General features: G+C 50.9%; 2 protein-coding genes and 1 non-coding gene across 4 annotated transcripts in view; all 3 read left to right on the top strand.

Moving 5' to 3' along the window:
• Nucleotides 1–18,110, top strand: part of SPG7 (SPG7 matrix AAA peptidase subunit, paraplegin) — a 34,207-nt gene extending 16,097 nt beyond the window's left edge. For both annotated transcript variants that reach the window (XM_076348902.1, XM_076348903.1), the window contains exons 10-17: nt 5,667–5,791; nt 7,000–7,102; nt 8,135–8,245; nt 11,629–11,744; nt 13,030–13,186; nt 13,877–14,040; nt 15,118–15,195; nt 16,919–18,110. In XM_076348902.1, the coding sequence (XP_076205017.1) occupies nt 5,667–5,791; nt 7,000–7,102; nt 8,135–8,245; nt 11,629–11,744; nt 13,030–13,186; nt 13,877–14,040; nt 15,118–15,195; nt 16,919–17,128 (1,064 nt within the window). In that variant the 3' untranslated portion in view covers nt 17,129–18,110. The remainder of the gene's footprint in view (nt 1–5,666; nt 5,792–6,999; nt 7,103–8,134; nt 8,246–11,628; nt 11,745–13,029; nt 13,187–13,876; nt 14,041–15,117; nt 15,196–16,918) is intronic.
• A 1,264-nt stretch (nt 18,111–19,374) lies between these two features.
• RPL13 (ribosomal protein L13) lies at nt 19,375–24,536 on the top strand. The gene is made up of 6 exons (XM_076348912.1): nt 19,375–19,395; nt 19,719–19,834; nt 20,335–20,476; nt 21,867–22,040; nt 23,262–23,318; nt 24,338–24,536. Exons 2-6 carry the CDS (start codon nt 19,731–19,733, stop codon nt 24,494–24,496), a joined length of 636 nt encoding a protein of 211 aa, XP_076205027.1. The 5' UTR covers nt 19,375–19,395; nt 19,719–19,730; the 3' UTR covers nt 24,497–24,536.
• LOC143165819 (small nucleolar RNA MBII-202) lies at nt 20,085–20,166 on the top strand. The gene has a single exon (XR_012996318.1). It is a non-coding gene; the product is annotated as a small nucleolar RNA MBII-202 (small nucleolar RNA).
• Nucleotides 24,537–26,304: the final 1,768 nt, after the last annotated feature.

Here is a 26,304-nt window from a genome sequence, read left to right as displayed (position 1 = left end):
GCCTGTTCAGGACTAAGCCCAGAACTACAGTTTGGTCATGTCCTTGCTAAAAGACCATCTGTACAAGTGATAACTGTGTTTCAGACTGCTGCTTAGTGAAGGGGCTGCGGCCCTGAAAGTAGGATTTTTTTTCCCTATGTGGACACCAGTGTGGCCTTGGCTGGCCTTGCTCTGGTTTCAGAGGTCGTTGTATTGCTCACTTGAAGTGGGTCCTTTCTCTGTTCTTTCTCCCCTTCACCGGCTGCTGCGCAGAGTACAGAGGAGAAGCAGCAGCTGCTGTTCAGCGCAGGGTTTGTGGAAGTTGCGAGCCCGGTACTTGCTTCATGCTGACCCAGGCTTTCCTGCGGAACCCTTAGGAATCTCCTCAAGCACCAGTCTGAACGCATGTACCCCATCATTAGTCCCTGTTTCTGAAGGCACTGTAGCCTCTCTCTTCATGTCCCTGGAGAGTTAGGCAGGACTACTCCAGAGCTGATGGTACCTAAGGAAGTAATTGGGCTTAGGACAGATCTCTGAGTATGTGCTGTGACTAAGTTGTGGAGATAACCCTCTTGAAATCTAGACATTTATATAGGCTTTTAAGGGTTTGGGGCTAAATCTAGTAAATTTTAAAACCCTGGAGCCAACTGGTTTTGTGACTGTACTGAAGACCCTGAGTCAGAAGAGAGCATAGTGTCACACCCAGAGTGAATTTGCCCCAACAGCCATGTGGGCATCCACCTGCTAATAAAATCAACAGAAAATGTGCATTAGAGATCATGGCTGGCAGAGGGCAGCAACCCCAAAGACTCTTACTGTATTAAATGGCTTCAGTTTGGGAGTATGTTTTCCCACTGGCAATTGGAGAAGAATTATTTACAGTGCTGGGGAATCAAAAGAAAATGAATTGGCAGCAAGGGCACTGCTGTCTGTAGAGGGTAACATTTAGGTCCAGCTGGCCATTAAATGTTGTTGAATACTTGCTGTATTCCATCTAAGACAGGTAGTGGTTTAAAACCTGTTAAGGTTTAAAGTTTAGTTGTCCCAGAGGGACATAAGCAATGTAATATATCAATTCTCCCATCCTTGGACTTATTCTCGCGTTGTCTGCCTGACTATAGGATCCCTATCTAAACTGATAGAGATAAGCTTTGCAAACAAGCCCTGGGTTGATGCCACGCTTCTGAATGGTTTCTGGCTGTACTGCATCTGGAATCAGCCCTTTTCTCAGATACTTTCACACAAGTGCCAAAAAGAGTGATCCTTTGGCTATTCTTAGTCATAACTCTGTCAGAGCCTGCAGCGCTGACCCAACTTGCAATGTTTCTGTTGCTAAATCTTATTGTTGCAGAGCAGGGTACGGAATAACTACCTACCGGCCCATCAGGGAGTGTTTGTATCAGTCTGCTCTTTCGTGGGACAGAGCTGCCTTTTCCCTTGACTGTAACTGTGACACTTGTTGTCTCATCGCACTCTTCATGTGAAAAATTAAAAGCCATCCCGCACTAAAAGCATCCCCCTTTCTCCAGACATTGGGGGTTAAAACTGCGTGCTTTTTTACTGAATGTTTGCAGTGAAATAGGGATGCAGCTCTGCTAAAGTAGAGCATGGCCTGCAGCTCAGCAGCAAGGCTGCTTTCTGGAGATTGCTCTGGAGTCAACCCTTCCTCTTCAAGGAGAGAAGCTGGGACTTGTAAAAATGCTTTCAGCAAAGGGTAGATATTCCTTCGTACTGCACACAAGATAATATATAATTCTGGATCTCTGCCCTTGCTGCAGAAGGAGGAGAAATTGTAAGCAGGAGCACAGCATGGTACAGACAGGGTCCTGCTGTACGGAGACGTCTCTCTGCTTCAGCACAGGTGCCATGAAGTTTTTGAAGGAGAGGAATGAGCTTTGAGTAGGTCCTAAATAACCAGACGGAAATCTGGTTATCAGAGGAACACCCCTGAAACACATAATCCTACGTAGATACCAGAAATCACCTTAAATACGTGTATGCAGTTCCCTGGGACTTTGCACATGCACTAACTTAGGCAACTTGGCCAAGCATGTAAATATACTTGGATGAACATAACTGTTTACAGCTGTATCTGTATAGTAGATGGTCTCGACAGAAAAGGCCAATAGTAACACACAGAACAGCAATCCTGGCTTGGTTGGGTTTTTTCTCCTGACAGTTGTAGGGTGAGCTGGCAACAGGTTAACGCTGAATTAAATGGAGGCCCATCTGTCTGTTCAGGAACATGTAGTCAGTACAATCCACATCTCCACACCAAAACCGAAAATGTCTGATTTCCTCCAGTCTGTAGAAATTAGGCATGGTTTCTAGAGTGTTTTCTTGGTGAGTCTCAATTCAGAAATTAGGGTACAGCTCTATTGGAAAGTGAGTTTAGGAGCTAAATATTATCCTCAGTATGTATTTAATAGTCCCTTGTTTGCTGCATGCGGCCTAGTTTATTTTTAAATTTATATTGTCTCATTATTTATTTGTGTCTCGTACAGATCATGTACTAAGTCCCTCGTTTGCTAAGTGCTTTATCAAACACACACTAAAAAAATAGCCCAAGGAGTTTACAATGTCAAATGGGAGACAGCTGGCAAGGACTGTCAGGCTAGTACAAGAAACATGGACTTATTGTTGGCTTGTACTCATAAGCAGTGATCTTGGCACGTGTTACTGAAATGTTATCTAACTGAGCACGTTACCTAAACGAACGCTGAAGTGCTATGTGCATCATGGCAAAATAGTTTTCAGGATGATAGTGAATAAGTTTTTTTTTTTTAGGAGGTTAACAGTTCCGTCCAAGCACAAGCGGAGGAGTGGTGTGTGTTTGTAATGAGGAAGCCTTGAAATGGAAGGTTGAGCGCTCTGTTTTAGCTGTCTTCAGCTTAAATTGATGGTTGAAGTTCTGCAAGGCAACACCATAGAACCAAGTTAGCTATTAATTAGAAAAAAAATCATGCACAAAAGTAGATCTGTGAGTCATCAGCGGTGATTGTTGAATTTGTGTGTTTGAATGAGATTACTCAGAGGTAAGGTAGAGGAAGAAAAGGAGGGTCAGAGCTGTATGGAACCTGCTCTGCAGGCTGGAGGAAGGATGAGGACACCAGGAAAAAAGCCATTATGCTAAGCTGTATGGGATGAATGTGCAGTTTGATACTCGGTAATTCTGGTACGCAGGTTTTAGAGTAATAGTAGTGCTCTTCCTACAGGCGACCTTGGTTTCCTTCACTCTGACAGCTTTCTTCGTGTTCTGGAAGCACCAGGAGTCTGGTGGGAGAAGGGGAGGGACTGGAGGGAGCCTGTACAAAAGCTGTTTTTAAAACCAGAGTGACACATGTGCTCCAGTCTTTGTCAAAACAGGTGCCTGGTTTGAATAGTGACTCTTCCATCACAAACCGCAAACAAGCGGAAGAGGAATGTGACCCAAATATCTCCTCCGTTCTGAATGCATTTGAGAGGAGCTTGACAGTCCTGGGCTGATCTGTGTTTTGTGAATGAAAATGCGGGACGTCTTTCCATAGCAGCTTTTCACCTGAAGTCCTTAAGACAAGACCACAGACAAGACCTGATCTGTGCTGTACGCAAGTTTCTGACCCCGCGGCTTCCCTCAAAAAGGTGGCCCTGTTTCAGTGATACTGTTCACAGGTGATGTCCAAAAGGCTTTTGAACAAATGGCTAGAGAATTACACAGTGTAATAATGCAGATGAGACGCCCATCAAAGTAACGTGCCCTGTGTCCGTGGGGAGCAGAGCGCTTGCCAGTTCAAGTGGACCCCTTTTTTCCTTTCCTTTTTGAAGTGGCTTCATTTGTAAACATTGTGGATATGAAGGCTATCTCTAGGCTAAATCTTCAGTGCTGTTTTTCATTTGTTGATGTGACTGAGGTGGTGTTTTTGTAGACTGTTCCTTTGGCTGATCTTTGCCTGTGGAAGCCAAAGCCTGTGACATGCCAGGTGATGTTGCACTGGGAACAGTAATATGAATCGGAGGCTGCAGTTGTAGATTTCTTGGAGCAGTGTTTCACACTGCTGGGATACAGGCTTGAGAGCAAGTGGAGCAGAAGCTGATGTGAGGAGGATGCTTTCAGTGGTTCTGTTTTGGTTTTTTTTTATATTTGTTCTAATAGTCAGACCTATTTTAAGAGAGTCTTCCCAGCTGCAAAGCAGATAATGTACTGTAGCATCTAATCCTGCCACGTGAATGAAGCTTGCTATCCCCCAAGTGCCTGCCAGTCTCTCTGCTTATTTATCACACTCCAAAGTGCAGTGTAATACATGCCTGAAGAATGGCCGGCTTCATCCTCTCCAGGAGCTTATTTAGACAGCATCCTGCAGGGAGGAAGAACTGAGGTTTGCTATAGCGCAAGCTGACAGAGTCAGTCCTCTGACTTACCTGTAACCTTAATCTTTCTGCTGAGCTCTTGTACGCTGACACATTTGGCAGCTCTTCTGGTGGAGCTGGAGAGAGCTGAAACTTGCCCAGCTTACGTGCATAAAGCTGCCTCTCTGCAGTGTGTGACTTGGCAGCGAAGGCACATGGGACTAATGCGTCCTTTCCCTGGGAAGGCTGCTGTGTGGCAGGCTGTTGAATCTGCTGTAAGCAGGTGACTCATACCCAGGGGCCTGGGGGCACCTGGTGGAATGTAATAAATAAGCAGTGTGGTTCAGTGATTCAACATGATCCCTGGCTCCCCACCCAAGCGGCACAACCGCCTGCCCCTTTCTGCCCTGCTCCAGCTGCTAGTGCTCTGGCTTCCCCAGGAAGCCCTGTCTGCCTTTGATGCCTCCATACTGCAGGCTGCTCTCACAAAGCCTGTAAATCCTGATGTTCCCTTCATCTTTAAGACCTGGAGACAAAACCTCCTCTAACTGTGGCTTGAGCTAGCATATGCTAATCATCACTGCAAAGCTGTTTGTGTTTCATGTCTGCCTACATGTCTGTGGTGTAAGTTCTGCGGGGTTGGTCTTTGCGCTGGTCTGCAGTATGCCTGGGTGCCTTCTGAGTGATAAAAGATGAGTGAGCAGGCAAAGATCAAATCGTGCTGTAACATGCCCCTTGCTGGGTGGCGAAGTTATGTCCTCTCTTTCTGCATTAACCTGAGCTAGTCAGAAGAAAGCCTGTCCCTTCCCTGGTGATCCTGATGCCCTATCTGTGACTGAAGGCTAAAAGTAAATGAAAGCTGAAAGGGCTTTCCAGAGAAATATTGGGAAGGGAAAGGCTGTTTCAGCTAGCAAACATTGTTTGTACAACCTGGAGCTAAAGGAGCAGGAATTGACTTAAGCCTGGGGGTGAGAAGGCATCTCCTAAGTCATCAGAATAGAGAGATTCTGTTCTGGGTTCTAGTTGGAGCCATTTCCAAATGTGTCAAAAGGAAGGGGGGGAAAAAAGTTTTAAGCCAAAGATTATTAAGTAAATGAAAAGGGAATTTCAGAGTATCCGTGATGACCAGAGACTGGCCTGGGTGACTTGGGAGGTTCCTTCCTGTCCTGTGCTCCTAGCTGAAGAGGATGCTTTCTCAGCCTCAGCTGCCCCAAAGGATGCTGTAAACACCCTCTGGCTTTGTGATAAAGCTGTGTAAGACATTCTCTGCATCCTGCCCTGCCCCCTCCCTTTGTATGCTTGCAATGCAGCATCTGTGGTGGTGAAAACCTTCACCTTTGTTTTTTCTTGTTTTTCTACAGGAATGGGGACCACAGATCATGTCATAGTGCTGGCTTCCACCAACCGTGCTGATGTCTTGGATAACGCCTTGATGAGACCTGGGAGGCTTGACAGGCACATCTTTATTGATCTTCCAACACTCCAGGTATATTCCACCTACTGCTCTGTCCTTACCATAACACTAATGACTAAGGTGTCCCAGTCCTTGCTGGTGATTCAGTGGCCTGGCAAAGGCTGAGCTTGGAGAAGATAGAGATGGTAGGCTTCTGTTTGCCTTTATTCTTATTTATGTGCTCTAAATCAAGGATCTGACGTGCTTGTTGCTTGTTTCTCTGAAATGACAACTCACTCTTTTTAAGTGTTGCTGCTCTGGTATGAGCTTTGGCAGTGAATTCTTCTGTGAGGTTCTCTTTGCCATGCAGATGCAGAGCTATGTTTGTGTCTTCTCTCCAGGAAACTGGGAACCACCTAATTGGCAAGTTGGCTTGTGTGAGAGCTTAAATTGTCATCTGCCTTGAGCACCATTTGTTCTTTAGGTTTATTGTCCTCGCTACCCTTGTAAGGCTCCTCATTTTCCTTTAGGCAGCCTGTTAAGTTACTTTCTCCTTCTGAATACTTTTAAAATCCATTTACTAGGAGTCTTCCATGTCTGCTGTGTTGACATTTGTAGCAGAGTTTTGGGAATAGGCTCAGCTGCAGTAAAGATCTGTCTGCTCTGCCAGCACAGGCTCTTCTTCTCCCATCTGTGCTTTACTGGCGTCCTCAGAGTTTTCAGTTAAAATACCTTAAATGCCTAATACAATCTGGCACCGGAAGCATGAACCGTGCAGCTGCCCTGAAAGAGGAAGGGGAAAAGCCCTGGCAACTGAGCCCATTGTTTTAATCAGGATCTCCTGGACCAGCTGAATGAGTCACTCCTTGGCTACCTGCCAGCCATCATCTCACCCCCACCTTCATCTGGGAAATGGTCACAGGCTAAGTAGCTAGTAGATGGGGTTTTCGTTTGCGGTGTGTGAGGGAGCAGGTAGAGGCAGTCGGAGCTCCCTCCTGCGAGTGCTTTTATGGTAAGAGAAAAGTTAAGACAGATCAGAGTGAAAGTTGGGAGGGGAGAGTGGCCCTGAGAGAGAAAGCAGTGACTCACGGTAAGCCTCCATACATCTGTTCTGAATTTGAGAGCTGGGTGTTTATCAGGGCTCCTGTAGCACTAAAATGCTGTAAGGACAGCCCTGCCCTCTGGTGGCAATGTCACCGTCCCCGCTGCCAGAGGTCTGCTCCTCCCCTGCTCCCTACCATGCATTGAAGCTGCCACGTTGTGAAGGCTTGCTGGGCTCAGGTGTTCTGTGTTCTTTACAGGAGAGAAGAGAGATCTTTGAGCACCACCTGAAGGGTCTCAAACTGATCCAAGATGCCAGCTTCTACTCGCAGCACCTTGCTGAACTGACTCCGGGCTTCAGCGGTATGGCATGCTGTGTCCTTGTGGGGCTGCTCTGCCTGCTTCTACGCTAGTTCTGCAGTTCAACCTGGAGCTTCTTGGTTGCCTAGTTTTAACAGGGTATTTTGGTCTAAAGGGCTTTTTTCTTCAAGCCTTCTCCATCTCTGTGGAAATAGTGGGAACCTAACCAGCTCCCTGGTGAATGGAGCTGAGATGAGCAGTTTCGTGGCTATTTTCAATCTTCTGAAACTTCTGGGACTAGCAGGGTGTGGGGGGTAGGGAAAATACACTTTTATAATGCCTGGGTTACTAATTCCTAAGGGGAGGAACCACTGCTCGTGCTCCTGTCCAAGCTGTTGTTGAGGATGAGATGTTGCACTTCAGGGGAAAGACTCTTAAGTTGATATATGTTACCAGGAAAGCGATAGGAGGAATGAATAGCAATTACTCTGTCGGTCAGAGTAGAAATTGGACAACTATGCTTGGCTGTTGGATTCAGCCTGTTTCCAGGGTAGGTCCCTGGGAGTTTGACACAGTGCTGAGCAAGGGGCTCCAGAGTTCCTGTTTATGTGGAGTTCCTGGAATATCCTTTCTGGATTTCCCCTCTAACAGGCCCCAGCACACTGCCTCTTCGTGACTTCTTTCAGCAGCCCCCCGCCACCATCACCCCCACACACAAACTCAGAACAGATGTTCTTTCTCTTCCGCACAGAGGTTGTGCGGTTGCTGTACGAACAGTGCAGCAGCCTGTGCCAACCCAGACTGCCCACGCCACTCCCCTGTTGCTGAGAGCCAGCCTTGGCTTTAGCCTGTTAATTGATTGCTGAACTCTGTCCTCTGTGTGGCAACGCGGTGTTCATTGCCAAGGCAGTTGTATTGTTCAAATCCAACATAAACACCATGGACTAGGTTTGCTCTCTGTTCCCAAGGATCAAAAAAGTGCAGGCTATTTGACTTCCTTAGGTCCTTCTCCAGATTTGTGCTTGCCTCTTCTGTCCTCCGAAATCTCTGTCGCATAACAAATGCAATGTAATTCTTGTAAACTCTTGTCTACAGGAGCTGACATAGCAAATATATGTAATGAAGCTGCTCTTCATGCCGCTAGAGAAGGTCACAAATCCATCGATACTTTCAACTTCGAGTATGCTGTGGAAAGAGTCATTGCAGGTAAGTGACCCAGCCGTTTCTGTTGTTGTCTTACTAGTCTGTATCACGCTTCTTGAGAGAAGGCTCAAGTGAGTGGGTTACATTCGAGGAAGACAGGTGGGTCCTAACGGTGCGCTGTCCTGTAGAGCTGTCCTGAAGATCTTAGATGACATAGTCACAGAAAGTTCTCTGAACAAGACCTCAAATGGATCTATCTTCCTGAATCTGCAGGCAGCCTGAACCAGTAGCTAAGGGAAGATGGCCAGTAGCAAAACAGTAAAGAGGGGAATTCAAATCTATATGGCTTTTTTAGCTTAAAAAGTTTGGTTGGTTTTTTTTTAGGGGGGGGGGAGAAAAAAAGAGTGGAAGTATCTCTGGGTTTTTCTTCCTGCTCTGGACACCTGCTACATAAACATGAATAGCAAATAGGCTACGCATCCTCAACAGCGAGAAATTAGAGATTTTTCTTTTTGGCCTCAAAGCCCAGGCTTTGAATTGGCAGAATAAACTGAAAGACAGTAGAGTACTGTTCTCCCTCTGAGAACATCCTGTCGGCCTTTCCCTGTCGCTTGTGCGATTGCCAGCAGAGGAACCTCTGGAGATTACCCTGTAGCAGTATATTATAGGGACGGGGAAAAGAGTTCCCAGAACTCTTGACTTTACCTGAGGGATTTGAATCTGGTGGGTTTCGGTCTGAACTGCCCTGTAGCCAAGCCTTGGTTTTCATAGTCAGACACGTAACTCTCTCCAGGCTGCAGTGTCATTACCGGGGGGTGAGCCTGGGCAAACAGAATGGTGTGCTGTGCTTTTCTTAGAGCGCGTGGAACAGGATGTTTGTACTGGGTCAGTTATTTCCTGATCCTGGAATTTAGTCCTGAGTGTTTGCTTTATCAGAAAATGCCTAAACAATTCCTCATTTAAGAGAAGTTTTTTGAGAAAAGTCCTGACAGTTTCACCTGCTTCTTAAAAATGAAACCCTTGGAGTGCTTTGGGTAACTGGCCACACTTGCACAAAGCCTAAACTGTACTGAGCAGCTCCCAGGAGTGGACGGCAAGACGACTCTCGTCGTAACACAGAAGTCCTCATCAGCCAGAGCAATCGTGCTTTACTTCCCCATCTGCAGGAGAGAAAGCACCAAACTTGTAGGGATTCACTTGGCTTTTCTGTCTAAATTCCACCCTCACCTTAGTTCCCCAGACTTGGAAGATAAGGCAAAAAGCAAGTAAGGCCACAGGGGACGTAGCAGAAGGGAGATCTGGCATTAATGTGGTGGGGCATTGCAGGGCATGGGCTTCAGCAGTTTCACTGCTGACAAGCTGACTTGCTTTACTAAGGCTCTGTGGCGTGTAGGAGGCCATAAAGTCTTTTTGTTGCTTAATCAGATTCTTTCATATTAGCAGGACCTGGCTGGCTATGTTTCATCGACTAAATCTAAAAGGCCCCAAACAACCCTCCAGGCACATATATTAAATGTACCCTTGCCATGTAATAGGAGCGCTTCTGGATTTCACAATCCAGAGGGCATTTCAGTTGCTATAAAAGCTTTTCTTGAAAGAAAGAAGATATTACTGTGCTTTCCATTGTAAGCTTCTGGTTTTAATAAGAGTGGTGTGGAATCAAAAGAGAACTTTGCAAGTCCAGAGGCTCTGTCAGCCTTAAAGCTTTGTGTTGCTGTAAGGGAGGAGTAAGAACTTCTCTCTGTGGTAGTCCCCATTGTGTTTTTAGTTTGGGAACAGAAAGCAGTCAGTAAGTCGGGTCTCCTGGGAGTGAGGGAGGAAACCTGCTGAGCGCACAGAGGCATTTAGGGGCTGTCTTTAGGAGACGTAGTGGAGCCTGTTTTCATGGTGGAGTTTGTGTATGCTGTGTAAGGCCAGCAAAGATGCACCAGAGTTGTTTCCTGGGTTGTTTGTCTCGTAAATATGATAAGTACAGGCCTTCAGAGAACTTTTTCCTGCCTGGAGATTACTTTATGTAGGAAAAGAAATAATCTTTGTAGGCGCGCTGTGTGCTATTGTGAAGGGTACAGTCCCTCCCTCCTTGGTGGGCTGACAGAGGAATACTTCCAGAATTTTTTAGGTGCGTGTGTGTGTATATATATATATACACACGCATCTTTCTGTGGAGACATACAGGCACATGTGCACGCACTGCTGAAGGCAGGATAAGGGACTGACTGATGAAAATCAAGGCTGTTGCAATTAATCTGCTATTCCATCACCATCATGCCTTGCGGGGCACAGTGGTTTCCAGGGTCCCTGAGCAGTAATTTTACAAGATCTGCCACACTAATTTTGCTGTTTCCTTGTTTAATAAAGCTCTTGACTTTGTTTAAAAATTAATGTTAATAGAATGTTGTTTTCCAAGACATCAAGCGAGCTTGGTGTAATGCTGCTCTTGACTCTGCCTGCTCTACCCCCTACCGCTCCCAGCACTGTGCGGAGACATAGGCTTTAAAGTACTGGTACCTTTTTGCATTCAACACGCAGAGCTATAATGAGTGTTTGATATGCAGTGTATTATGTAGTTAACGTATTTTCTACGTGGCAGAAGTTTCACTTCCATTCGGCTTTTTTTTTTTTTTAAATCCTAATTGGACTTATTCTGCGTTACAGACTACTGGCTTGGAAAATAGACACTTTCAAAAATCACCTTTTTGGAGGAAGTATTAAGTGTGAGTTATGGCTTAATTTGCTAGTTCTCAGGAGCCTGTGAATAAGCTCATATGGAGCATGCCATGTGTAATCAGAGACGTTTCCAGGGTCTGGAGAAAGATTTTTATATATACTCTTGGTCTTTTGCTGATTTGAACACTCCTAATGCACAATAATCTCAATGGGATCTGTCTTATATGTAATGCAACATCTTGCTTCTCTCATGTTCTGCCAAAGGGACGGAAAGACCGTTCAGCAAAATCAGTATGATATTCTAGCTAGTCTCTGTTTCGGGTTTTGGTTTGTTGTTTTTTTTTTTTTTTTTCCCCAAATGGTAGACTGACTTGTTGCAGATCTGTCCCTGGGCAGAGATATAGTGTAACGTGCCTTTGGCAGAGCTGGGAACAGAACAGAGCTTTGCATTCGAGAGCTGTGATCTCATCAAATGTTAAACTATTTGTCTAATGATTAAGTCTGTTGTAAGGAGGAGAGGGGGGGAAAAGTTTCTGTCAGTGTTTTCAAGCAATCCAAGCATGGATTGCTTTCTACTGCAGAGACAGAGAGCACCTTCCACAGCACGTAACTGAAGGGCTTTTTACTGCCTCTCCCTAGATGGAGTGCAATATTGAACAGCTTGCTGGCTGTTCAGCCACGGACTGTGCTAGCCTGTGCCCTTAGCTGTACAAGATTATGCCCTACTGGTTACACCTATTGCCGGCTACCTTATCGAATCCTTCTCTGTTTTCCTACAGGCACTGCCAAAAGAAGTAAGATCTTGTCACCAGAAGAGAGGAAGGTTGTGGCGTTTCATGAATCGGGTCACGCGTTGGTTGGCTGGCTGCTGGAGCACACCGAGGCAGTGATGAAGGTAACTCCGCTACCAGCTGCTGCGTAATGAAGCTTGTCACTGGGTGGGAAGAGAGTCCTTGGGGGGTTCCCCTGTCCAAGACGCGTTGATTGTTTTGTAGTACTTGTGTTGATTTCTGCTGCGTTACCCTGGCCTCCATGAGCTTGGAGCTATGAATACTGCAGCAAAATAAGTGGCAAATATAGAATCATTTAGGTTGGAAAGGACCTTTAAGATTTAGGTTGGAAAGGACCTTTAAGATTTAGGTTGGAAAGGACCTTTAAGATTTAGGTTGGAAAGGACCTTTAAGATTGAGTCCAACCGTTAACCTAACACTGCCAAGTCCACCACTAAACCGTGTCCCTAAAATATGCTGTGGAGAAATCCATTATTAGGCTCTGTTGATGACAGTGGTGGTGCAAAGCTGATTAACCAGCTACAGGAGAAGCCTTGCAGTTAAAAGCCAACTGTAAAGCTGTTTGGAGCAACTGAGTCTCCTGACGCTGCTGCTCAGTTCATGCACTTCCTCCAGGCACAAAGCGCTGCTCCGTGTGTGCATGCGTGCATATATGATCTCTTTCCCTGCCATGGCTTGCCAGCATGTTGCAGCCAGTGAATCAGTTGCAGGAACTGCTCTGATACTGATGGCGAGAGATGTGTTTTTCAGATTGGCAGACGTGGGAGTTTGTCTGTCTGAAGCCCTTCTCTGTAGGGAAAAGACCCTCTTTGGCACCCCAGGGTGTGTTCTCTCCCATGCACATCTTCTCCTCGAAAAGCCTTGACACTGGGGGGAGGTGGGAAGTGGAAATGACAAGGGCAACAGCTCCTTGGTTTGCCAGTCAGCAGCAAATTCACTCTGAATGACCTATTGTATAAGCGGAACTGTTGTTAATTACTCTCATTTAATGGGTGGGGGGAAATGGCTCTTACTTTTCTGAAGACATCCTATCTTTCTCCAGGTAGTCTCAGTGATTCTGGAACACAGTAAAGTGAACTCTGTTTGGCTTATACCCTCCAAAGCAACTCCTAAATCTCAGGATTTCACTGGCTTGCTGTTTAGGACAATTTCCTTTTAATTTCCTGAGCAGAAAGTGGCAGAAAGTGTACGTCTGTAGCTGTGAAGGCAGAGCCTTCAGTACAGGAATGGTGACATACTGCGGTCCTTGGCTGTGTCTCTGTAGGTCAGCCTGCCCCATAGCTTTCAACAAATTTTGCTGGGAATGCAGGCCTCTTCCTTTTCTCCCTCTGCTGCTGTAGTTGGGAGCTCTTTTGTTTTCTGAACTGAGGGAGCTGCTCTGTGTTGCAGGTTTCCATAGCCCCTCGAACAAACGCAGCTCTTGGATTCGCCCAGATCCTTCCGAGAGAGCAGTACCTCTTCACCAAGGAACAGCTGCTGGAGAGGATGTGTATGGCGCTGGGGGGGAGAGTGTCTGAGGCCATCACCTTTAACAAAGTCACTACAGGTGAGGAGCCAGACCCTGGCACAGGCAGGTGGAGATTGTGCTAAGAGGTATTTAAAAGACGTGTAGATGAGGCGCTTAGGGACATGGTTTAGTGGGCATGGTGGTGTTGGGTTGACGGTTGGACTCGATGATCTTAGAGGTCTTTTCCAACCTCAATGATTCTATGATTCTAAGAGAGCCTGAACTTCTGCACTTGCTCTGTCCAAGGGTGATCTGAGCAACAGACATTGGTTTCCCACCCTGGGAAGGAGAAATGTCCGATTGTGTATTTTGATCTTGGGCTTGCATTTGTGAGCATGGAGGTGTCTCGCTGTTGGTTGTCACTGTGTTGTCTTAGACTTGTCCCAAAGCCTAAGGCGACAGGTGAAATTATCCAGTGAGGCTCTTGGCTCACGGGAGGGCCTAAAGGTTTCTGTGCCGTGTTTCCAACTAGTTATATCCAAATGGGATAATAGTGGGCGGTGGCAGGTAAGCACTCCACGTGAGCTAGCTACCAGTAGATGCACTCACTATCGTGCATGGGTCCTGCAGTACGTGTAGAAAGGTCCATCAGCAGGTGGAGTGTTCACCTCCGTGGGCTCCTGTGGGTCCTCTGGTCTCTCGACTAGTGGAATGCGTGTTTGTGCAGGATGTGCTCCTCTTGCACTCAGCTTGGAGCTGGCAAGCATTGCATCTCTCTCTCCTGCCCAGGAGCACAGGATGACCTGAAGAAGGTGACCAAGATAGCCTACTCCATGGTGAAGCAGTACGGGATGGTGCCCAGCATTGGGCAGCTCTCCTTCCCGGACCTGGAGAGTGCAGCTGGAATTGGTCGGCGCCCTTTCAGCCAGGGACTTCAGCAAATGATGGACCATGTAAGGCCACCCTTGTTACACGTGCCCGTTTGTTCTTTACTTTCTGCAGTTCAGTAAAAAAAATGCAAGTAACTTGCACCCAAACAATGTATTTTTCTGTTAGCCATTAAGTTATAAATTTCAACAACTGAGCACTTACCTATTCTGTTACCGCGTATTAGGACTATGCAGTGAGGCATTAAAACAGGCAAAATCACATACAGCTGTGAGTTCAGCCCAGTAGCACTGCGCTGCCTGAAGCTGCAGCGAGTGGCTGTGAAATATGGTGCGATGCATAAAACTGACTGTGAAAGCTGCAGTCCTGGTTCCAGTGTGGGCAAGACCCTGGTGAGCTTCTGGGAGACAGGAGGTTTAAATGTGATGTTTGGAGAGAGGGAGAAATGCTTTGCGGGGGAAGAAGGAATAATCTGGGGAGACTGGGGGGGGGCGGGGGGTGGAACTGCAGACAAATACCCGGCTAGGGAAAGATTCTGTTGCATGGAGTCTCTCCAGGCCCTCAGGAGTCCCAGGTATATCTAAGCATGGCTATGCAGTGCTTAGGTTACAAGAAACCTGTCTTAAAGTCTCAGTTGCACAATTTAAATGTCTCCGCTTCCTAGATCAGAGAGGCTATCTAACCAAAGTGACGGTTCAGACTGACTGGAAAACGTTAGCCTGTTTTGATAGGAAATTGGGCTTCATTGCTGCAAAAAACATTGCCTTAGTTGAAAAGTCAAATAGCTGGAAATGAAAAAACTGGTTCAGAAGCGCTATGGTTGTGCTTCCCTGGGATTTGTGCTGAGCTGCATCTTTTGCTGCTGGAGAGCCTCCTTAATTAGACTGCATTTCCCATCAGCTGGGACTCTACTGAAGAGTTGTTCTTGTGCAGGCATTTACTGTTCCTTGTCACGAGTACTCCTTTGGCTGCTTTTTTTTTTTTTCCCCCCCAAACGATCTATCTGTATTTTCTGTTGATGGGAACGACTTTCTGCCTGGCTCAGTTTTGCAGATTCCATCCCTCGGTGTTCTCCTTGTTTATCTGCTATGTCATGTTTGTTGCCAGCTGCGCTCCAAATCTCTCTTCTTACTACCTTCTAGGAAGCAAAAGTCCTGGTGGCTCAGGCTTACAGGCGCACAGAAAAACTCTTATTGGAGAACCGGGACAAGCTGCGAACAGTAAGTTGGAATTGTGTGAGGTTTTTGTTGTTGTTTTCGGTTGGTTGTTTTTTTTTTAACTGGCGTGTTTTGCCTTGCTACTTTCTGTGCTCTGTAGCTCCGCTGTTGCAGTGTCTCTGTGGTCCTAGAAAGTCTTGTGGTGGGAGTGCTGGGGCTCGTGTTGTGAACAAGTGACTGTTCACTGCGTATCCCCCAGATTAGGAGCAGGCGCGGGGAGGAATGTGTGCCTTTTCCAGCAGTGAGTAGTCTGCCTCCTGACACCAGCTGGTGTTTGCAGGGTAGAGGAGTAGGAGTGCTCTGTGGAAGTGATCAAAGCTAGAATTCGTGTCCCTCACTTGCACTTCTCTGCTAGCCTCTTGGCAGTGTAATTCCCTGGAAAGCAGACAGCGACTGTTTCCGTGAAGCCTGCAAAGGCAGGAACAGCTCATCCTTCCAGGACAGTTTCTGGGCTTTGCGGAAGGAATATGGGACCTGTCACCTTGGCTGACTGGTGCTGGTTCATGCTTTCTGGTGACTCCAGACAGTTTTTACCTGCCAGCTCCTTGATACCTAATATACCAGGGAGTCCTTGTTACAAGGTAGAGCTTTGCCTCCTCCTCTTTGTGTCCTGACAGTCCCCTAGCCAGTCACCCTGGCGTGTCCCCACCTCTGCCGGGAGCTCTGTACCCATCGCTCTGGGCTGAGCCACGCTTGGGTTGCAGCACCCTGTGTATCTACTTGATCTTTCCTTCAGAAGTCTGGTCCATAACATCCAAAATGACCAGGAGTCAACTTAGTGTTGCATGTTTTGCAAATAAAACAATCCTTTTCCTTAAAACTTTTTAAACAAACAACAACAACCCCTTCAGCTACGCAACTGCGGGCCTGCTGAGCGTAGTAAGGTAACCAGAGCTTGCTTGCTCAGACACCCTGCTGTCAGCCATATCACAGCCCTGTCCCCGGGACAGTGCCCTGGGAGGGCTCTGAAGGCAGGCGTTGTTAGGGGGTCTCCTCTCTGCAGGCCTCCTCTGTTCTGATGCTTGCTTTTAACAGCAGTCAGATGTTTGCTAGAGGCTCATCACAGAAAAACTTTTAAGTTAAGCCAAAGTATCTACAGAGTAAATGTTGCGGTTGCCAGGCCAGTGTGTCGCATCTTGTCAGCAGAATTGAGCCGTTCCACGTTTGACAGCCACCTGCTGCTCAAGTGTGGTCCTTCCGCTGGCAGAGGGGCCAGAGAATTCAACTTTTCTGGAGAGGAACTTCTGATGACCTTCAGCCCATGCCTGCAGGAACAGACAGCTCTTTGTTATCCCAGTGTGTACAGGGGAGGAGTGTGGGTCTGGCTCTGGTCTTACTTGCTGTTACTTTGGCACCTTAGGCGGGCAGGGCCACAGCTGCGGTGACAGTGGCAGGAAGGGCACTTCTCGAATTGTTCCTGGAGTTCTGACTCGCCGAATCATTCCCTAGAGCTTGCTTTATTGCCTCCAGTCATACTATGTATTCCTGGCCAAAAACGCTCTTGTGAAAGGTGCCGGCAGCCTGGAGAACTTTGTACTGGCTCCAGCAGGCTTTCGGGTCACCCCGTCTGTGGTGTGGTAGCCAGGGGTCTGCTCCTCGTGGGCTGCAGCACGTGCTGTGTCCAGATGTTGAGATCTGAGTTGAGCTGGCAGGGAGAGTTCAGATTGGTTCAGGGAGGCTGTTTTCAAACCCCTGTGCCTCATTATGCCTTATTTACTCTTTCTAGCTGTCTAATGCCCTCCTGGAGAAAGAAGTGATAAATTACGATGACATTGAAGCTTTGATTGGGCCTCCGCCCTATGGGCCAAAGAAAATGATAGCTCCTCAGAGCTGGCTTCAAGCGGAGAGAGACAAGCAAGACACAAGAGATGAAGAAATGCCCCAGCAGCCACCAAACCACGAGGAGGAGGAAGAACCACGCCTGAGACCAGTATGAAGCCCACCCCTGATGTGGAACAGGAGGACTCTAGAGGCTTCTTTTGGACACAGACCTTTTCCCTTTTCAGCTCCAGAATCAAAAGATACTGAGCAGGGAATCTCTGTGCTGCTGTTACCCAAAAATTAAGGGATGGCTACATTGGCTCTTTTAACGAGCTTTTCCCTGCAGGAAGGAGAGCTCCTTAGGATTCTGAAATTGATTCTCAGCAGGGTAGTTGTGATTAGGAGTTGGGCAAGTCTAACCGGCTGGAAGGATCTCTTGTACACAGGAGCAGTGTACATGTTCTTAAGGGTGAAAGATCCTGTGGAGTCCTTGTAAGCCGGCTCTCGCTCTGGTGCATGACGTGGCAGGCGTATGGGGCCGTTCCCTTCAGTGCCAGAACAGTCAGTGTAATGAAACCTCTGCAAGGCTCCGAGTTGGCTGAGGTGCTGTAGTTCTTGTGCGACTCCCCTGTAACCTTTGATCATCTCCGCTGCTGAACGTAAAATAGAAACTGAAAAACAGACTCCACTAGAATAAACTGTCCATAATGTCTGCTGTGTTTGTAGAATCTGTCAAGACGTGGATATGTGTTTTGGCACATACAAAGCTTTATTATAGCTGTGGAGTTGTACAGGACAAGGGCTTTCTTCCCCCAGGCCAATAACTTATATTCAGTTTTTATAGCGAGTGTCTCGCAAGCAGAGATTGAGGAAAACCTGTGTGCAGAACCCAACGTAACCCTGCAGTGCGGTGTTAGAAACTAGCGTTGCAGAGAGCAGCTCCGAGTTACACGTTGGAAGACTGTTTGGCGGCACTGCTGGTTCAGAGCTGGTGAGGTGCTCTCAGTAACTCGAGCAAAAGCAGGTGTGTCCGTTGGGAAGCCTCGGTAAAAAGCTGGCAGTTCCTCTGGCTCCATCCTCATGGCTCTTGCAAAACAAGCCGTGATGACGTGGTTGTCTGCCATTCATTGGGGAAAGCATTAAAATGATCGTTGGTGCCTGGTGTGCTCTGGCTGGGTTTATCTTTTAGGAAGTATTGTTGTCTTGAGTTATTCCGTGAAGATTGTCTGTGACCTGAAAGACCCCAGCCCAAGCCCAGTCTCTGACAGCTTTCAACTCCCAGGCCCCAACCGTAGTCCCCAGGCTCCTCTTCAGGCTGGAGCCGAGGGCCTCTCGTTTCCCCTCATGACGGGGGGGGAGGATGTTCTGCAAGGCGTCCTCTCCCCTGTCCCAGCACAGACCCACCTGCGTACACGGAGCCCCGAGCCCTCCCTGGGGCATCGCTGGTTGTCATCCCCGTGGTGGCGGTGATTTGCCTTGCTTTTAGGGGGAGAAGGGGTTTTCTAAATTTGGGACGCTACTGTGCCTGTATTTTTTTTTTTTCCTTCCAAATCTGTTTGTTTCTTCACAAGTTCATTCTTTGAATTCACTTTCCCAGCAGCAGGTGACATTTCAAGCGTTCTCTGATCTTATTTTTAAAAATAAGTAGTAGCTGTGTTCTGGGCTGCCTGAATAAACCCTTTGCCGGGAGGATTCAGTTCGGTGAAGCTGAGGGCGACGGGCCGTAGTGGCGCTACGCTGGGACGCTTGTGGGACAGCGCAGGGTCCTCGGTGGCTTCCAGGGTGCAGCCGGCATGGCCGTGCCATCTAGTGGCAAGGCCACGGCTCACGCCACGGCAGGATCCGGGCTCTGCCGAGGTGGGTGGTGGTCCCCTGGCCCCTCTCGGCCCACAGGGGAGATGCTGGTGCCCACCCCGAACTGGGGAAGGTGGCAGAGCCCTGCTGGGGCAGACGGCGGAGCAGGGCCCTGCTGTGGGGCGTGGGTGTGGAGGGAGAACAGGGTCCCCTGCGGTCCTGCCGGAGTCCTCGGGGACGGTGTCACCCCTGCCCCGTGTCTGTCCCCTCCCGCCGGGCGTGTGTCCCGGCCCGGGCTGGAGGCGCTGGGCGCAGGAGAGGGCGCTGCACCAGCACCTTGCAGAGCTGTAGCTGCTTCTCCTGGCCGGGCCGGCCCCGCGAGGGTGCCCGGCAGCGGGGTCCCGCGGCCGAGCCCGGGTGAGGGCCCGGGGCACCGTCCGCCCCTCGCCTCCCTGCCGGTACCTCTCCCGCTCGGTGTGCGCGGGCCCTTTAAACTGGCGCCATCTTTACTACGGGCGCGGTGAAGCTGGCGCCGTCGTCCTCATTGGGCCGTTCCCGCGGCGCTGCCCGTTGGCCGCCGCTGCCGCACTTCCGGCGTGCTCGGCGCCTCCGCTTCCTTTTCCGGTCGGCCATTTGCCGTGGCGGGAGGTGAGTCGGGGCGCTGCCGCGGCCGGGGGGCTCCATCCGCCGCCATCCGCCGGCCGGGAGCCGTGCCTCGGCCCGGGCTCTCCCCCGGGGCCGCCCGGGGCCCTGCGCGGGGGCGGAGGGCTGCGCGGAGGGCTGCGCCCGGGCCCGGAGGGGGCGCTGACAGGGTCCCGGCCTGGGCCGGGCCGCGGGTAGCGGGCTCGGGGCCGCCCTGGGTGGCGCGGGGGCCCGGGGAAGGGCCCCTGTCCAGGTGGCTGGGGGAGGCCCCGCGGCCCCGCCGTTCCGGCGGGACCGGCGGCCGCCTTTAGCCCTGCCCGTGTCCGCAGGCCTCAGCAGCCATGGCGCCCAGCCGCAATGGCATGATCCTGAAGCCCCACTTCCACAAGGACTGGCAGCGACGGGTGGCCACATGGTTCAACCAGCCCGCCCGCAAGATCCGCAGGTGAGTGCCCGCCGCCCGGCTTCCCCAGGGGCCGTTCCTCCCGGGCCCGCTTTAGCTCGCGTGGCTGGGGGAAGCTGTGTCTCGTCTTGTACCGGGCTGCTTAGGAAGCTGAGGTACCGCGTCTTTATTTTTAAGCTGTTTCCCTAAGCTGACTCGTTAAAGGCTCTGGGATTGCAGCGGGGTGCTCGTTTGGTGTGGGGTCTCCGGTCAGGGTCAGGCTCCAGCACGTGCCAGTCCAGCTGCAGTCAAGTGATGAGAAATCTCCGGAATCGCTGTACCGCGTTGATGATTCCCTTGAACCCTTGTATATCTGATGACTGCGGCTGTTCCGTAGAAGCAGGCGTCCGCCTGTCCGAGCTGCTGGGCCGGCGTTGCGTTCGGTTCTGAGATCCCCCCGTGCGGCAGGTGCTGCCCGGCAAGGGAGGTCAGCTGGCAGCGTAGGAGTGGCGTATCTGGCAGAAATGCGGCGTTCCTGATGGCTCTCCCCTTCGACCTTCCAGGAGGAAGGCCCGCCAGGCGAAGGCTCGCCGCATCGCTCCCCGACCCGTGGCTGGGCCCATCCGGCCTATAGTGAGGTGCCCTACTATCAGATACCACAAAAAAGTTCGTGCTGGCAGAGGCTTCAGCCTAGAAGAGCTTAAAGTAAGTACGGAGCACTGATCCCAACCCGGTAAAAGTGACTCCGAGCCTGAGCTCGGCTGTCTCGTCCTCTTCTTCCGCACGTAGACGATGCGCAAGTCACTTGCCGAGGGGTCGGTATCTGCTGATGCTGGCTGAGCCGGGGGAGACGCCTGGTGCTCCTGGCTGTACAGGAGCATGGAAAATACCAGTCTTGCCTTTTCTTTGGAGCCGTGGGGTGGGGATGCAGTGGCGTACGGCAGAGTGAAAGGTTGCTTTGAAAAGGAAACGTCTGTTTGTCTGGTCAGACTGTCACTTAAACAAAATTCCATTAAAGTTGGATTCTGGCAGTGCCTTAATTGAATCTCCTAGACTTCTTCTGGGGGAAAAAGAAAGACTGGTAGCTTCCTCATTAAATTCTTCTGGGTTTTTTTGTGAAACACGTTTCTGCTAATCCTAAAAACTTTAGCTGACACGAACCTGTTCGTGCCGTGGACCAAGTAAACGGCGCTTCACTTAACCGCAGCAGAAGTAAGGGAAGTTGTGCCAGGAAGGGGAACTGTTGTGCCCAGCCTCGCAGGGTAGCTGTGGCTGTTTCTCGTGCAGTAGCTACGAGTTGGTTTAGGAACACTTACAAGTCTGTGGGAGGCGTTCAGTGCCCTCCCTCGCTTCAGGAAACGGTTCTCTGTGACCTTCCCAGGTGTGCTGAGCTGATGAGCTGTTAAAAGCTGGATGGTGGTGGTCTGCAGAAACCCCCACCCGCATACTTCCACGCAGCGGGCAGGAATAAACGGCAGTGCGTGCTGGCAGCCAGCGTCCACAGCCGCCTCTAATTAAAACACTTATAACAGTGAAATTAGTGCATTGAAGCAGTAAAATTGTTCTTCTGGATGCCAAATGCTTCATTACTTTATTTTTCTTTAATTTTTGGATAGTGGTGGAATACAAAATGGTAAGCAGATGTTTCTCTTTAAACAGAAAATGAGGTTATTTCTTGTTTGAGATGGTTACAAAAAATACTTCCTCAATGGAGCTTCCAGTATTCAGTGCACCAGTTACCTGCGTGCCGACTTCATAAATTTCTGTCTCGTGTGTATCGGAGTTTAAATGTCCCCCTCATAATTACTCAGGGGTTGCACTTTGCTCTCCTGAAGAAATCCATCTGCAGAAACCACTGTAAAGTCTGTGTAACGATATGAGCGTTAAAATACAGGCACCGGGACGCCCTTTGTGGCAGAGTCGGTCCCTCTTGCCAGACCCTCGCGCTGCCGACGGGACGTTTGCTCGGATGCTGAGCCTTTCTCCAGGCTCCGTAGCCTGAGCCCTTGTCTGGCTGGTGAGCGGAGCGGCTCCCGGCGGTAGCACGGTGGCATTGGGAGCTGTCGGATGCTGACGCTGTGCGCTCTCTCTTCAGCTCGCTGGCATTAACAAAAAGTTTGCCCGGACTATTGGAATCTCTGTGGATCCCAGGCGACGCAACAAGTCTACCGAGTCACTGCAAGCCAACGTGCAGAGGCTGAAGGAGTACCGCTCCAAGCTCATCCTCTTCCCAAGGAAGCCAGCTATGCCGAAGAAGGGAGACAGCTCTGTAAGTACTTGGCCTCTAGGAACATTTCACGGGGTCTGTGTCCGGTAATGTTTTCAGGGGTTTGGTCGTCGGTCCACCCCGGTGCCGTGGTGTGCAGTCGGGCAGCGCTCTTGAACACTTCTCGTAAGGTGAACCCCCCGGGGGGGAGCAGCCCTTCTCTCGGGGGCAGCGTGGCTCCCGTGCACGTATGCAGGGATGAGTGAGCCCAGCGCAAGGCCGGGCCTGCCAGAGTCGAGTTCCACGGGGATCTCCTGGGTCACGGGACAGACTTTCGGCCTAGGGACCGCCGTGCTGCTGAAGGGGTGCAGCTCAGATTTGGGGCCGGACTCCTTGGGTGGTCTGTTTGCTGGAGCTTTGATCATTGCCCAATGAGTTGAATTTTAGTTCACAAAGCTAAACTGTCAGAATGGCTGGAAAGTCTGTCTGGAGTTCTGTTCTGCTGTGGTGACAGCTACGTGGAAAGGGTGAGGAAGGCGAGGACGTCCTTTTCGGTGGAGTAGTTCAGAGACAGCCGTGCGTAAGGCAGTCTCGAGAAGGTTGTTGCTCTTGACATACAAAAATGCTTTTCATTAAAATCTCGCTGAGATCCAGAGTATAGTTGGCTTTGCTCGTCCGTCCTTGGCTCTGCCTGTGGTAAACACATGCTTCCCGTGGGGCGGTGCGAGTCGTGAAACGAGGTGGTGTGTTGAAGCTGTCCTCAACCTTCTGGAGAGTCTGTCGGCTCTGAGCTGCTTAACCACAGTGCAGCCTGTGGAGCCCACCGTACTCGGGCTGCTTTTCAGAAGGGGCTTGAGCTTCTGTACCAGTAGGTACAGATACTTTCGTCTGGAATACTGCTTCAAGTTTGTTTACTTGAAATCAGCTATCTCAAATAAAACATAATCGTTTTTGTGCAATGCCATACTCTTATAAAGAAGCTGGAATTAGCCTTAGAAGGAATTGCTGAGGAATACGCTGGGTATCAAACTAAAAATGGCACAGTAGATGTCAACGTTTTTCCAGCTGGCAGAAATCCTGAAAAGCTGCTGCTCCTCCGGCCAGGTCCGGGCTGATCGATAGCCAGGCGAAACACGGGTTGTTGATGCGGCACGTCTGTGCCAAATACTCCTGTAGCTGCGTGACTGAAATGCTGAATTTGTTACCAGTCAGAATTGTTAACAGCGTTTTTTAAGTTAAATACTGTTTTTTTTAAATAACATTTTTTGTCTTCTTGTTATGCAGGCTGAGGAACTCAAGATGGCGACTCAGCTGACTGGACCGGTTATGCCGATCAAGAATGTAAGTGTAACTAAATCACGTTCCCTGTGTGACATAATTGAGACTTAAACCTCCTGGAGAGGATTCTCTTCTCGCTGTTCTACAGCTAAGGGTTGCTGTCTCCAGACACCTCCCATCCTGGATCAGAGAAAACCAGGAACAGGTCGAGCTTGTCCTCGTATTTTGCCAAGATCTGTTTGGTTCCTCAGTGTTGCAGAGCACGCTGCAAAGAACTAATTACTTGGAGCTCCGCTAAACTTCTTATCAGCTGAGGAAGCCCTGAAACCATGAGCTGTGTTTCTGGGTCCAGAGGAGAGCTCCAGGCGCCGGTGTCGGGGGTTCAGGTCAAGATGTGTTGGTTGGGAATAACCGTGTACGTATTCCGCTTCTGCCCTAAACGACACGTGGGAGAAGCGCAGCTACGTACGCTCTCCAGAGAAAGCTACGGGGGGAACCTGCGCAATAACCCCCCAAACTGCACGATTCCTGTGAGGACGCAGGTTAAAGCGCGCGTGGAGCGTCTCCGGTGCGTGTTGGCGCTCAGCGCTGTGTCCTCCAGGCAGGCTCAAGGGCTGTTTGTCCGCTTGTACCTCTGAGGGAGCTCGTCCCCCTGTGAAATTCGGGGCGCTTAGGGTTGCCGGTTGGGGTGAGGGGTGTGTGCCGGCAGCGCGACAGCCCGGGCGGGTTGCGTAGTCACCATTTGTCTCGAAACACTCACCGCTTCCGAAAGGTGCTGTCGACAGCGCGCCACAAACCTGACTCGGATTTCACATTGCGCTTGGTGGTTTTTTTTTTTCCCCCCGGTACGTTCTGGTCTTGCGCTGACGTGCGCTGGCGAATGGGGAACCGCTCGAAATGAGGTGCCTGGTGGAGTGATGATAAGGGCAGGGCCTGTAGATGGCATAAATGGCTCTATTCTTAACGGCCTCCTGGAGCTGGTGGTAAAAACGTAGCGACGTTAATTGTGTTAAGCTTTAAATGCAGCCTTCTCTGGGAGCCTCTGATCTGTGGTCTGACCGTCTGGCGCTCTCTCCCGCTAGGTTTTCAAACGGGAGAAGGCCCGTGTGATCTCGGAAGACGAGAAGAACTTCAAGGCCTTCGCCAGCCTGCGCATGGCCCGGGCCAACGCCCGTCTCTTTGGGATCCGTGCGAAACGCGCCAAAGAAGCGGCAGAGCAGGATGTGGAGAAGAAGAAATGAACTGTTCTCCCTAGAACTGTCAATAAAAAAAAAAAAAATGCAGGAATACGAGTGTGCTGTCTTTTTAGGGCAAATGTGCGGGACTGAGCTGCCCTGCCGTGCTGTGCTGCCTGCGCCTGCCCGCTCCGCTGCAGCCTGTGCGCAGCCTGTGCGCCGGTGCAGATCGCGGGCCGCTGTGCGTGGAGGGATGCGGTCCGGGGGAGTCGCTCTTCGGACGTGGGAAACCTCGTTTGCTGCCATTAGAGACTCCAAACTTCCCTGAAAGCGAGCGAAACAAACGCCTCGGCCTTGCGCAGCTCCCTTCGGGGGGGGCCTCTTCGCTTTGTTTCCAGGAACGCAGCTCCTGGCTGGGCTGCCCAGGCTGGGGTCCTGCTCCCCGCTTTTGGGGGGGGGGGGAGGGAGGGGGGAGCGAGGCGGGTCCCCAGCCCCTGCTCTGCGCTCGCTACCGCTCGCCGCTGGGTGGAGCGAGGTCCCGCTGCTGGACTGCACCGTCCTGCGCGGAGCCGCCCTGCGCTCCCTGGCCTTCGGCTGCCGCGGGGGCCGCCCTGGGCTCGCTTCAGCCCCTGGTGCTGTTCACGGGGACGTTTAAGCCATTTCTTTACAGAAATACCTTAGTGGCCTCAAAGAGGGGCCCGGCCCTGCCCTGGAGAAGGGGCTGGGGGCTCTGGCCCCTTCTCGTGGCTCCTGGGCTCTGCCTGCCCTGTGGCCGCGTCCCTGCCTGCCCCAGGGCAGGGGGCTGATGTGGGGCCGGGTGCGATGGGTCACGGGGGCAGCTTCGGTGGGGTCCGTCCTGTTCTGGGGGAGTGCTCAACCGAGCCCTTTTGCTGGCTAATCAGTTCTGGGGCTGTTCTGCAGCCTGGCTGTGCCGCAGATCGCCTGTGCCGGGATAATTGAGTCGTTTGTATTCATTAGCAGTTGGGTGACAGAAACTTGGGGATCGGATGTGGTGAAGCGCTCCGGCACAGGGACAGGCGGCCGGCTGGAGCCCCGGCACAGCTGGATGAACCCGAGGTTGTTCAAACGCAGGGGCAAGAGCTGCCCAGCGTGGGGCTGCCCGTGCCACGGCAGGCTGCTAGCTCGTCCTTCCCAGCCCCGCTGCCCAAGCCTGCGGTCGGATCCTGCATCCCGCCATGGGTCGGCTGCCTCCTGCCCCGCTGGGCCATGCCGTGGGGCTGCGGGAGGAGCGGGGAAGGAGGGTGGCCTATTTCTGCCATGCAGGCTGGGGATTAGCTTCCCAAAACCCAGGGCCCTGCACTGCCCTCGCGCTCATTAGCCCTATCTGCCTTTTAATCCCTCCGACTATGGGCTAATTACATCATCTTTCATAAAGCCGAGCTGGCAGCACCACGGCGCTGGGGTGACGTGCGTGGGTGGGGGGTGCTGGGACAGCCCCCAGCCGAGGGATGGGGCGCGCGGGGTGCGGGTCCGGGTGCTCTGGCACGTGGGGAGGGCACTCGGCAGCTTTGGGGCACCCTGTCTCTGTGCTGGGGTGTCAGCTGAGAGCGTGGGGGGGCCGGGACCAGGACGGGCCTCGGGCACCCCGTGGGGAGCGGCTGGGGAGGGCGAGGGGCCGTGGGGCGCTGGGAGTGAGGGCTGTGCCACGGGGGGCTCGCCTGGAACAGGAGCGCCTGCCCTGGCACGGCCAGCAGTGCTGGGGACACCGGGGACCCCGCTCAGCCCTGGTGCCTGCAGGCCGGCTCTGCTCCGGTGCCGGCAGCGAGGCAGTTAACGGAGCTTGTCGTCTCCCTCTTAGGGCTCCGCTCCCGAACTGCAGCTTGAGTCAGTTGTGTGGAGGTGGCAGCGGCGGC

This window comes from Aptenodytes patagonicus, chromosome 11, assembly GCF_965638725.1.
Source record: "Aptenodytes patagonicus chromosome 11, bAptPat1.pri.cur, whole genome shotgun sequence".
In the NCBI taxonomy this organism is placed as follows: Eukaryota; Metazoa; Chordata; class Aves; order Sphenisciformes; family Spheniscidae; genus Aptenodytes; species Aptenodytes patagonicus.
The sequence above is the reverse complement of the archived record's forward strand: the minus strand, read 5'-3'. Positions and strand labels throughout refer to the sequence as shown.

Coding starts and splice junctions, on each gene's coding strand:
- RPL13 (XM_076348912.1), top strand. CDS start 19,731: ATGGCGCCCAGCCGCAATGGCATGATCCTGAAGCCCCACTTCCACAAG. Junction 20,477..21,866: donor TCAGCCTAGAAGAGCTTAAA/GTAAGTACGGAG, acceptor CTCTCTCTTCAG/CTCGCTGGCATTAACAAAAA. Junction 23,319..24,337: donor CGGTTATGCCGATCAAGAAT/GTAAGTGTAACT, acceptor CTCTCCCGCTAG/GTTTTCAAACGGGAGAAGGC.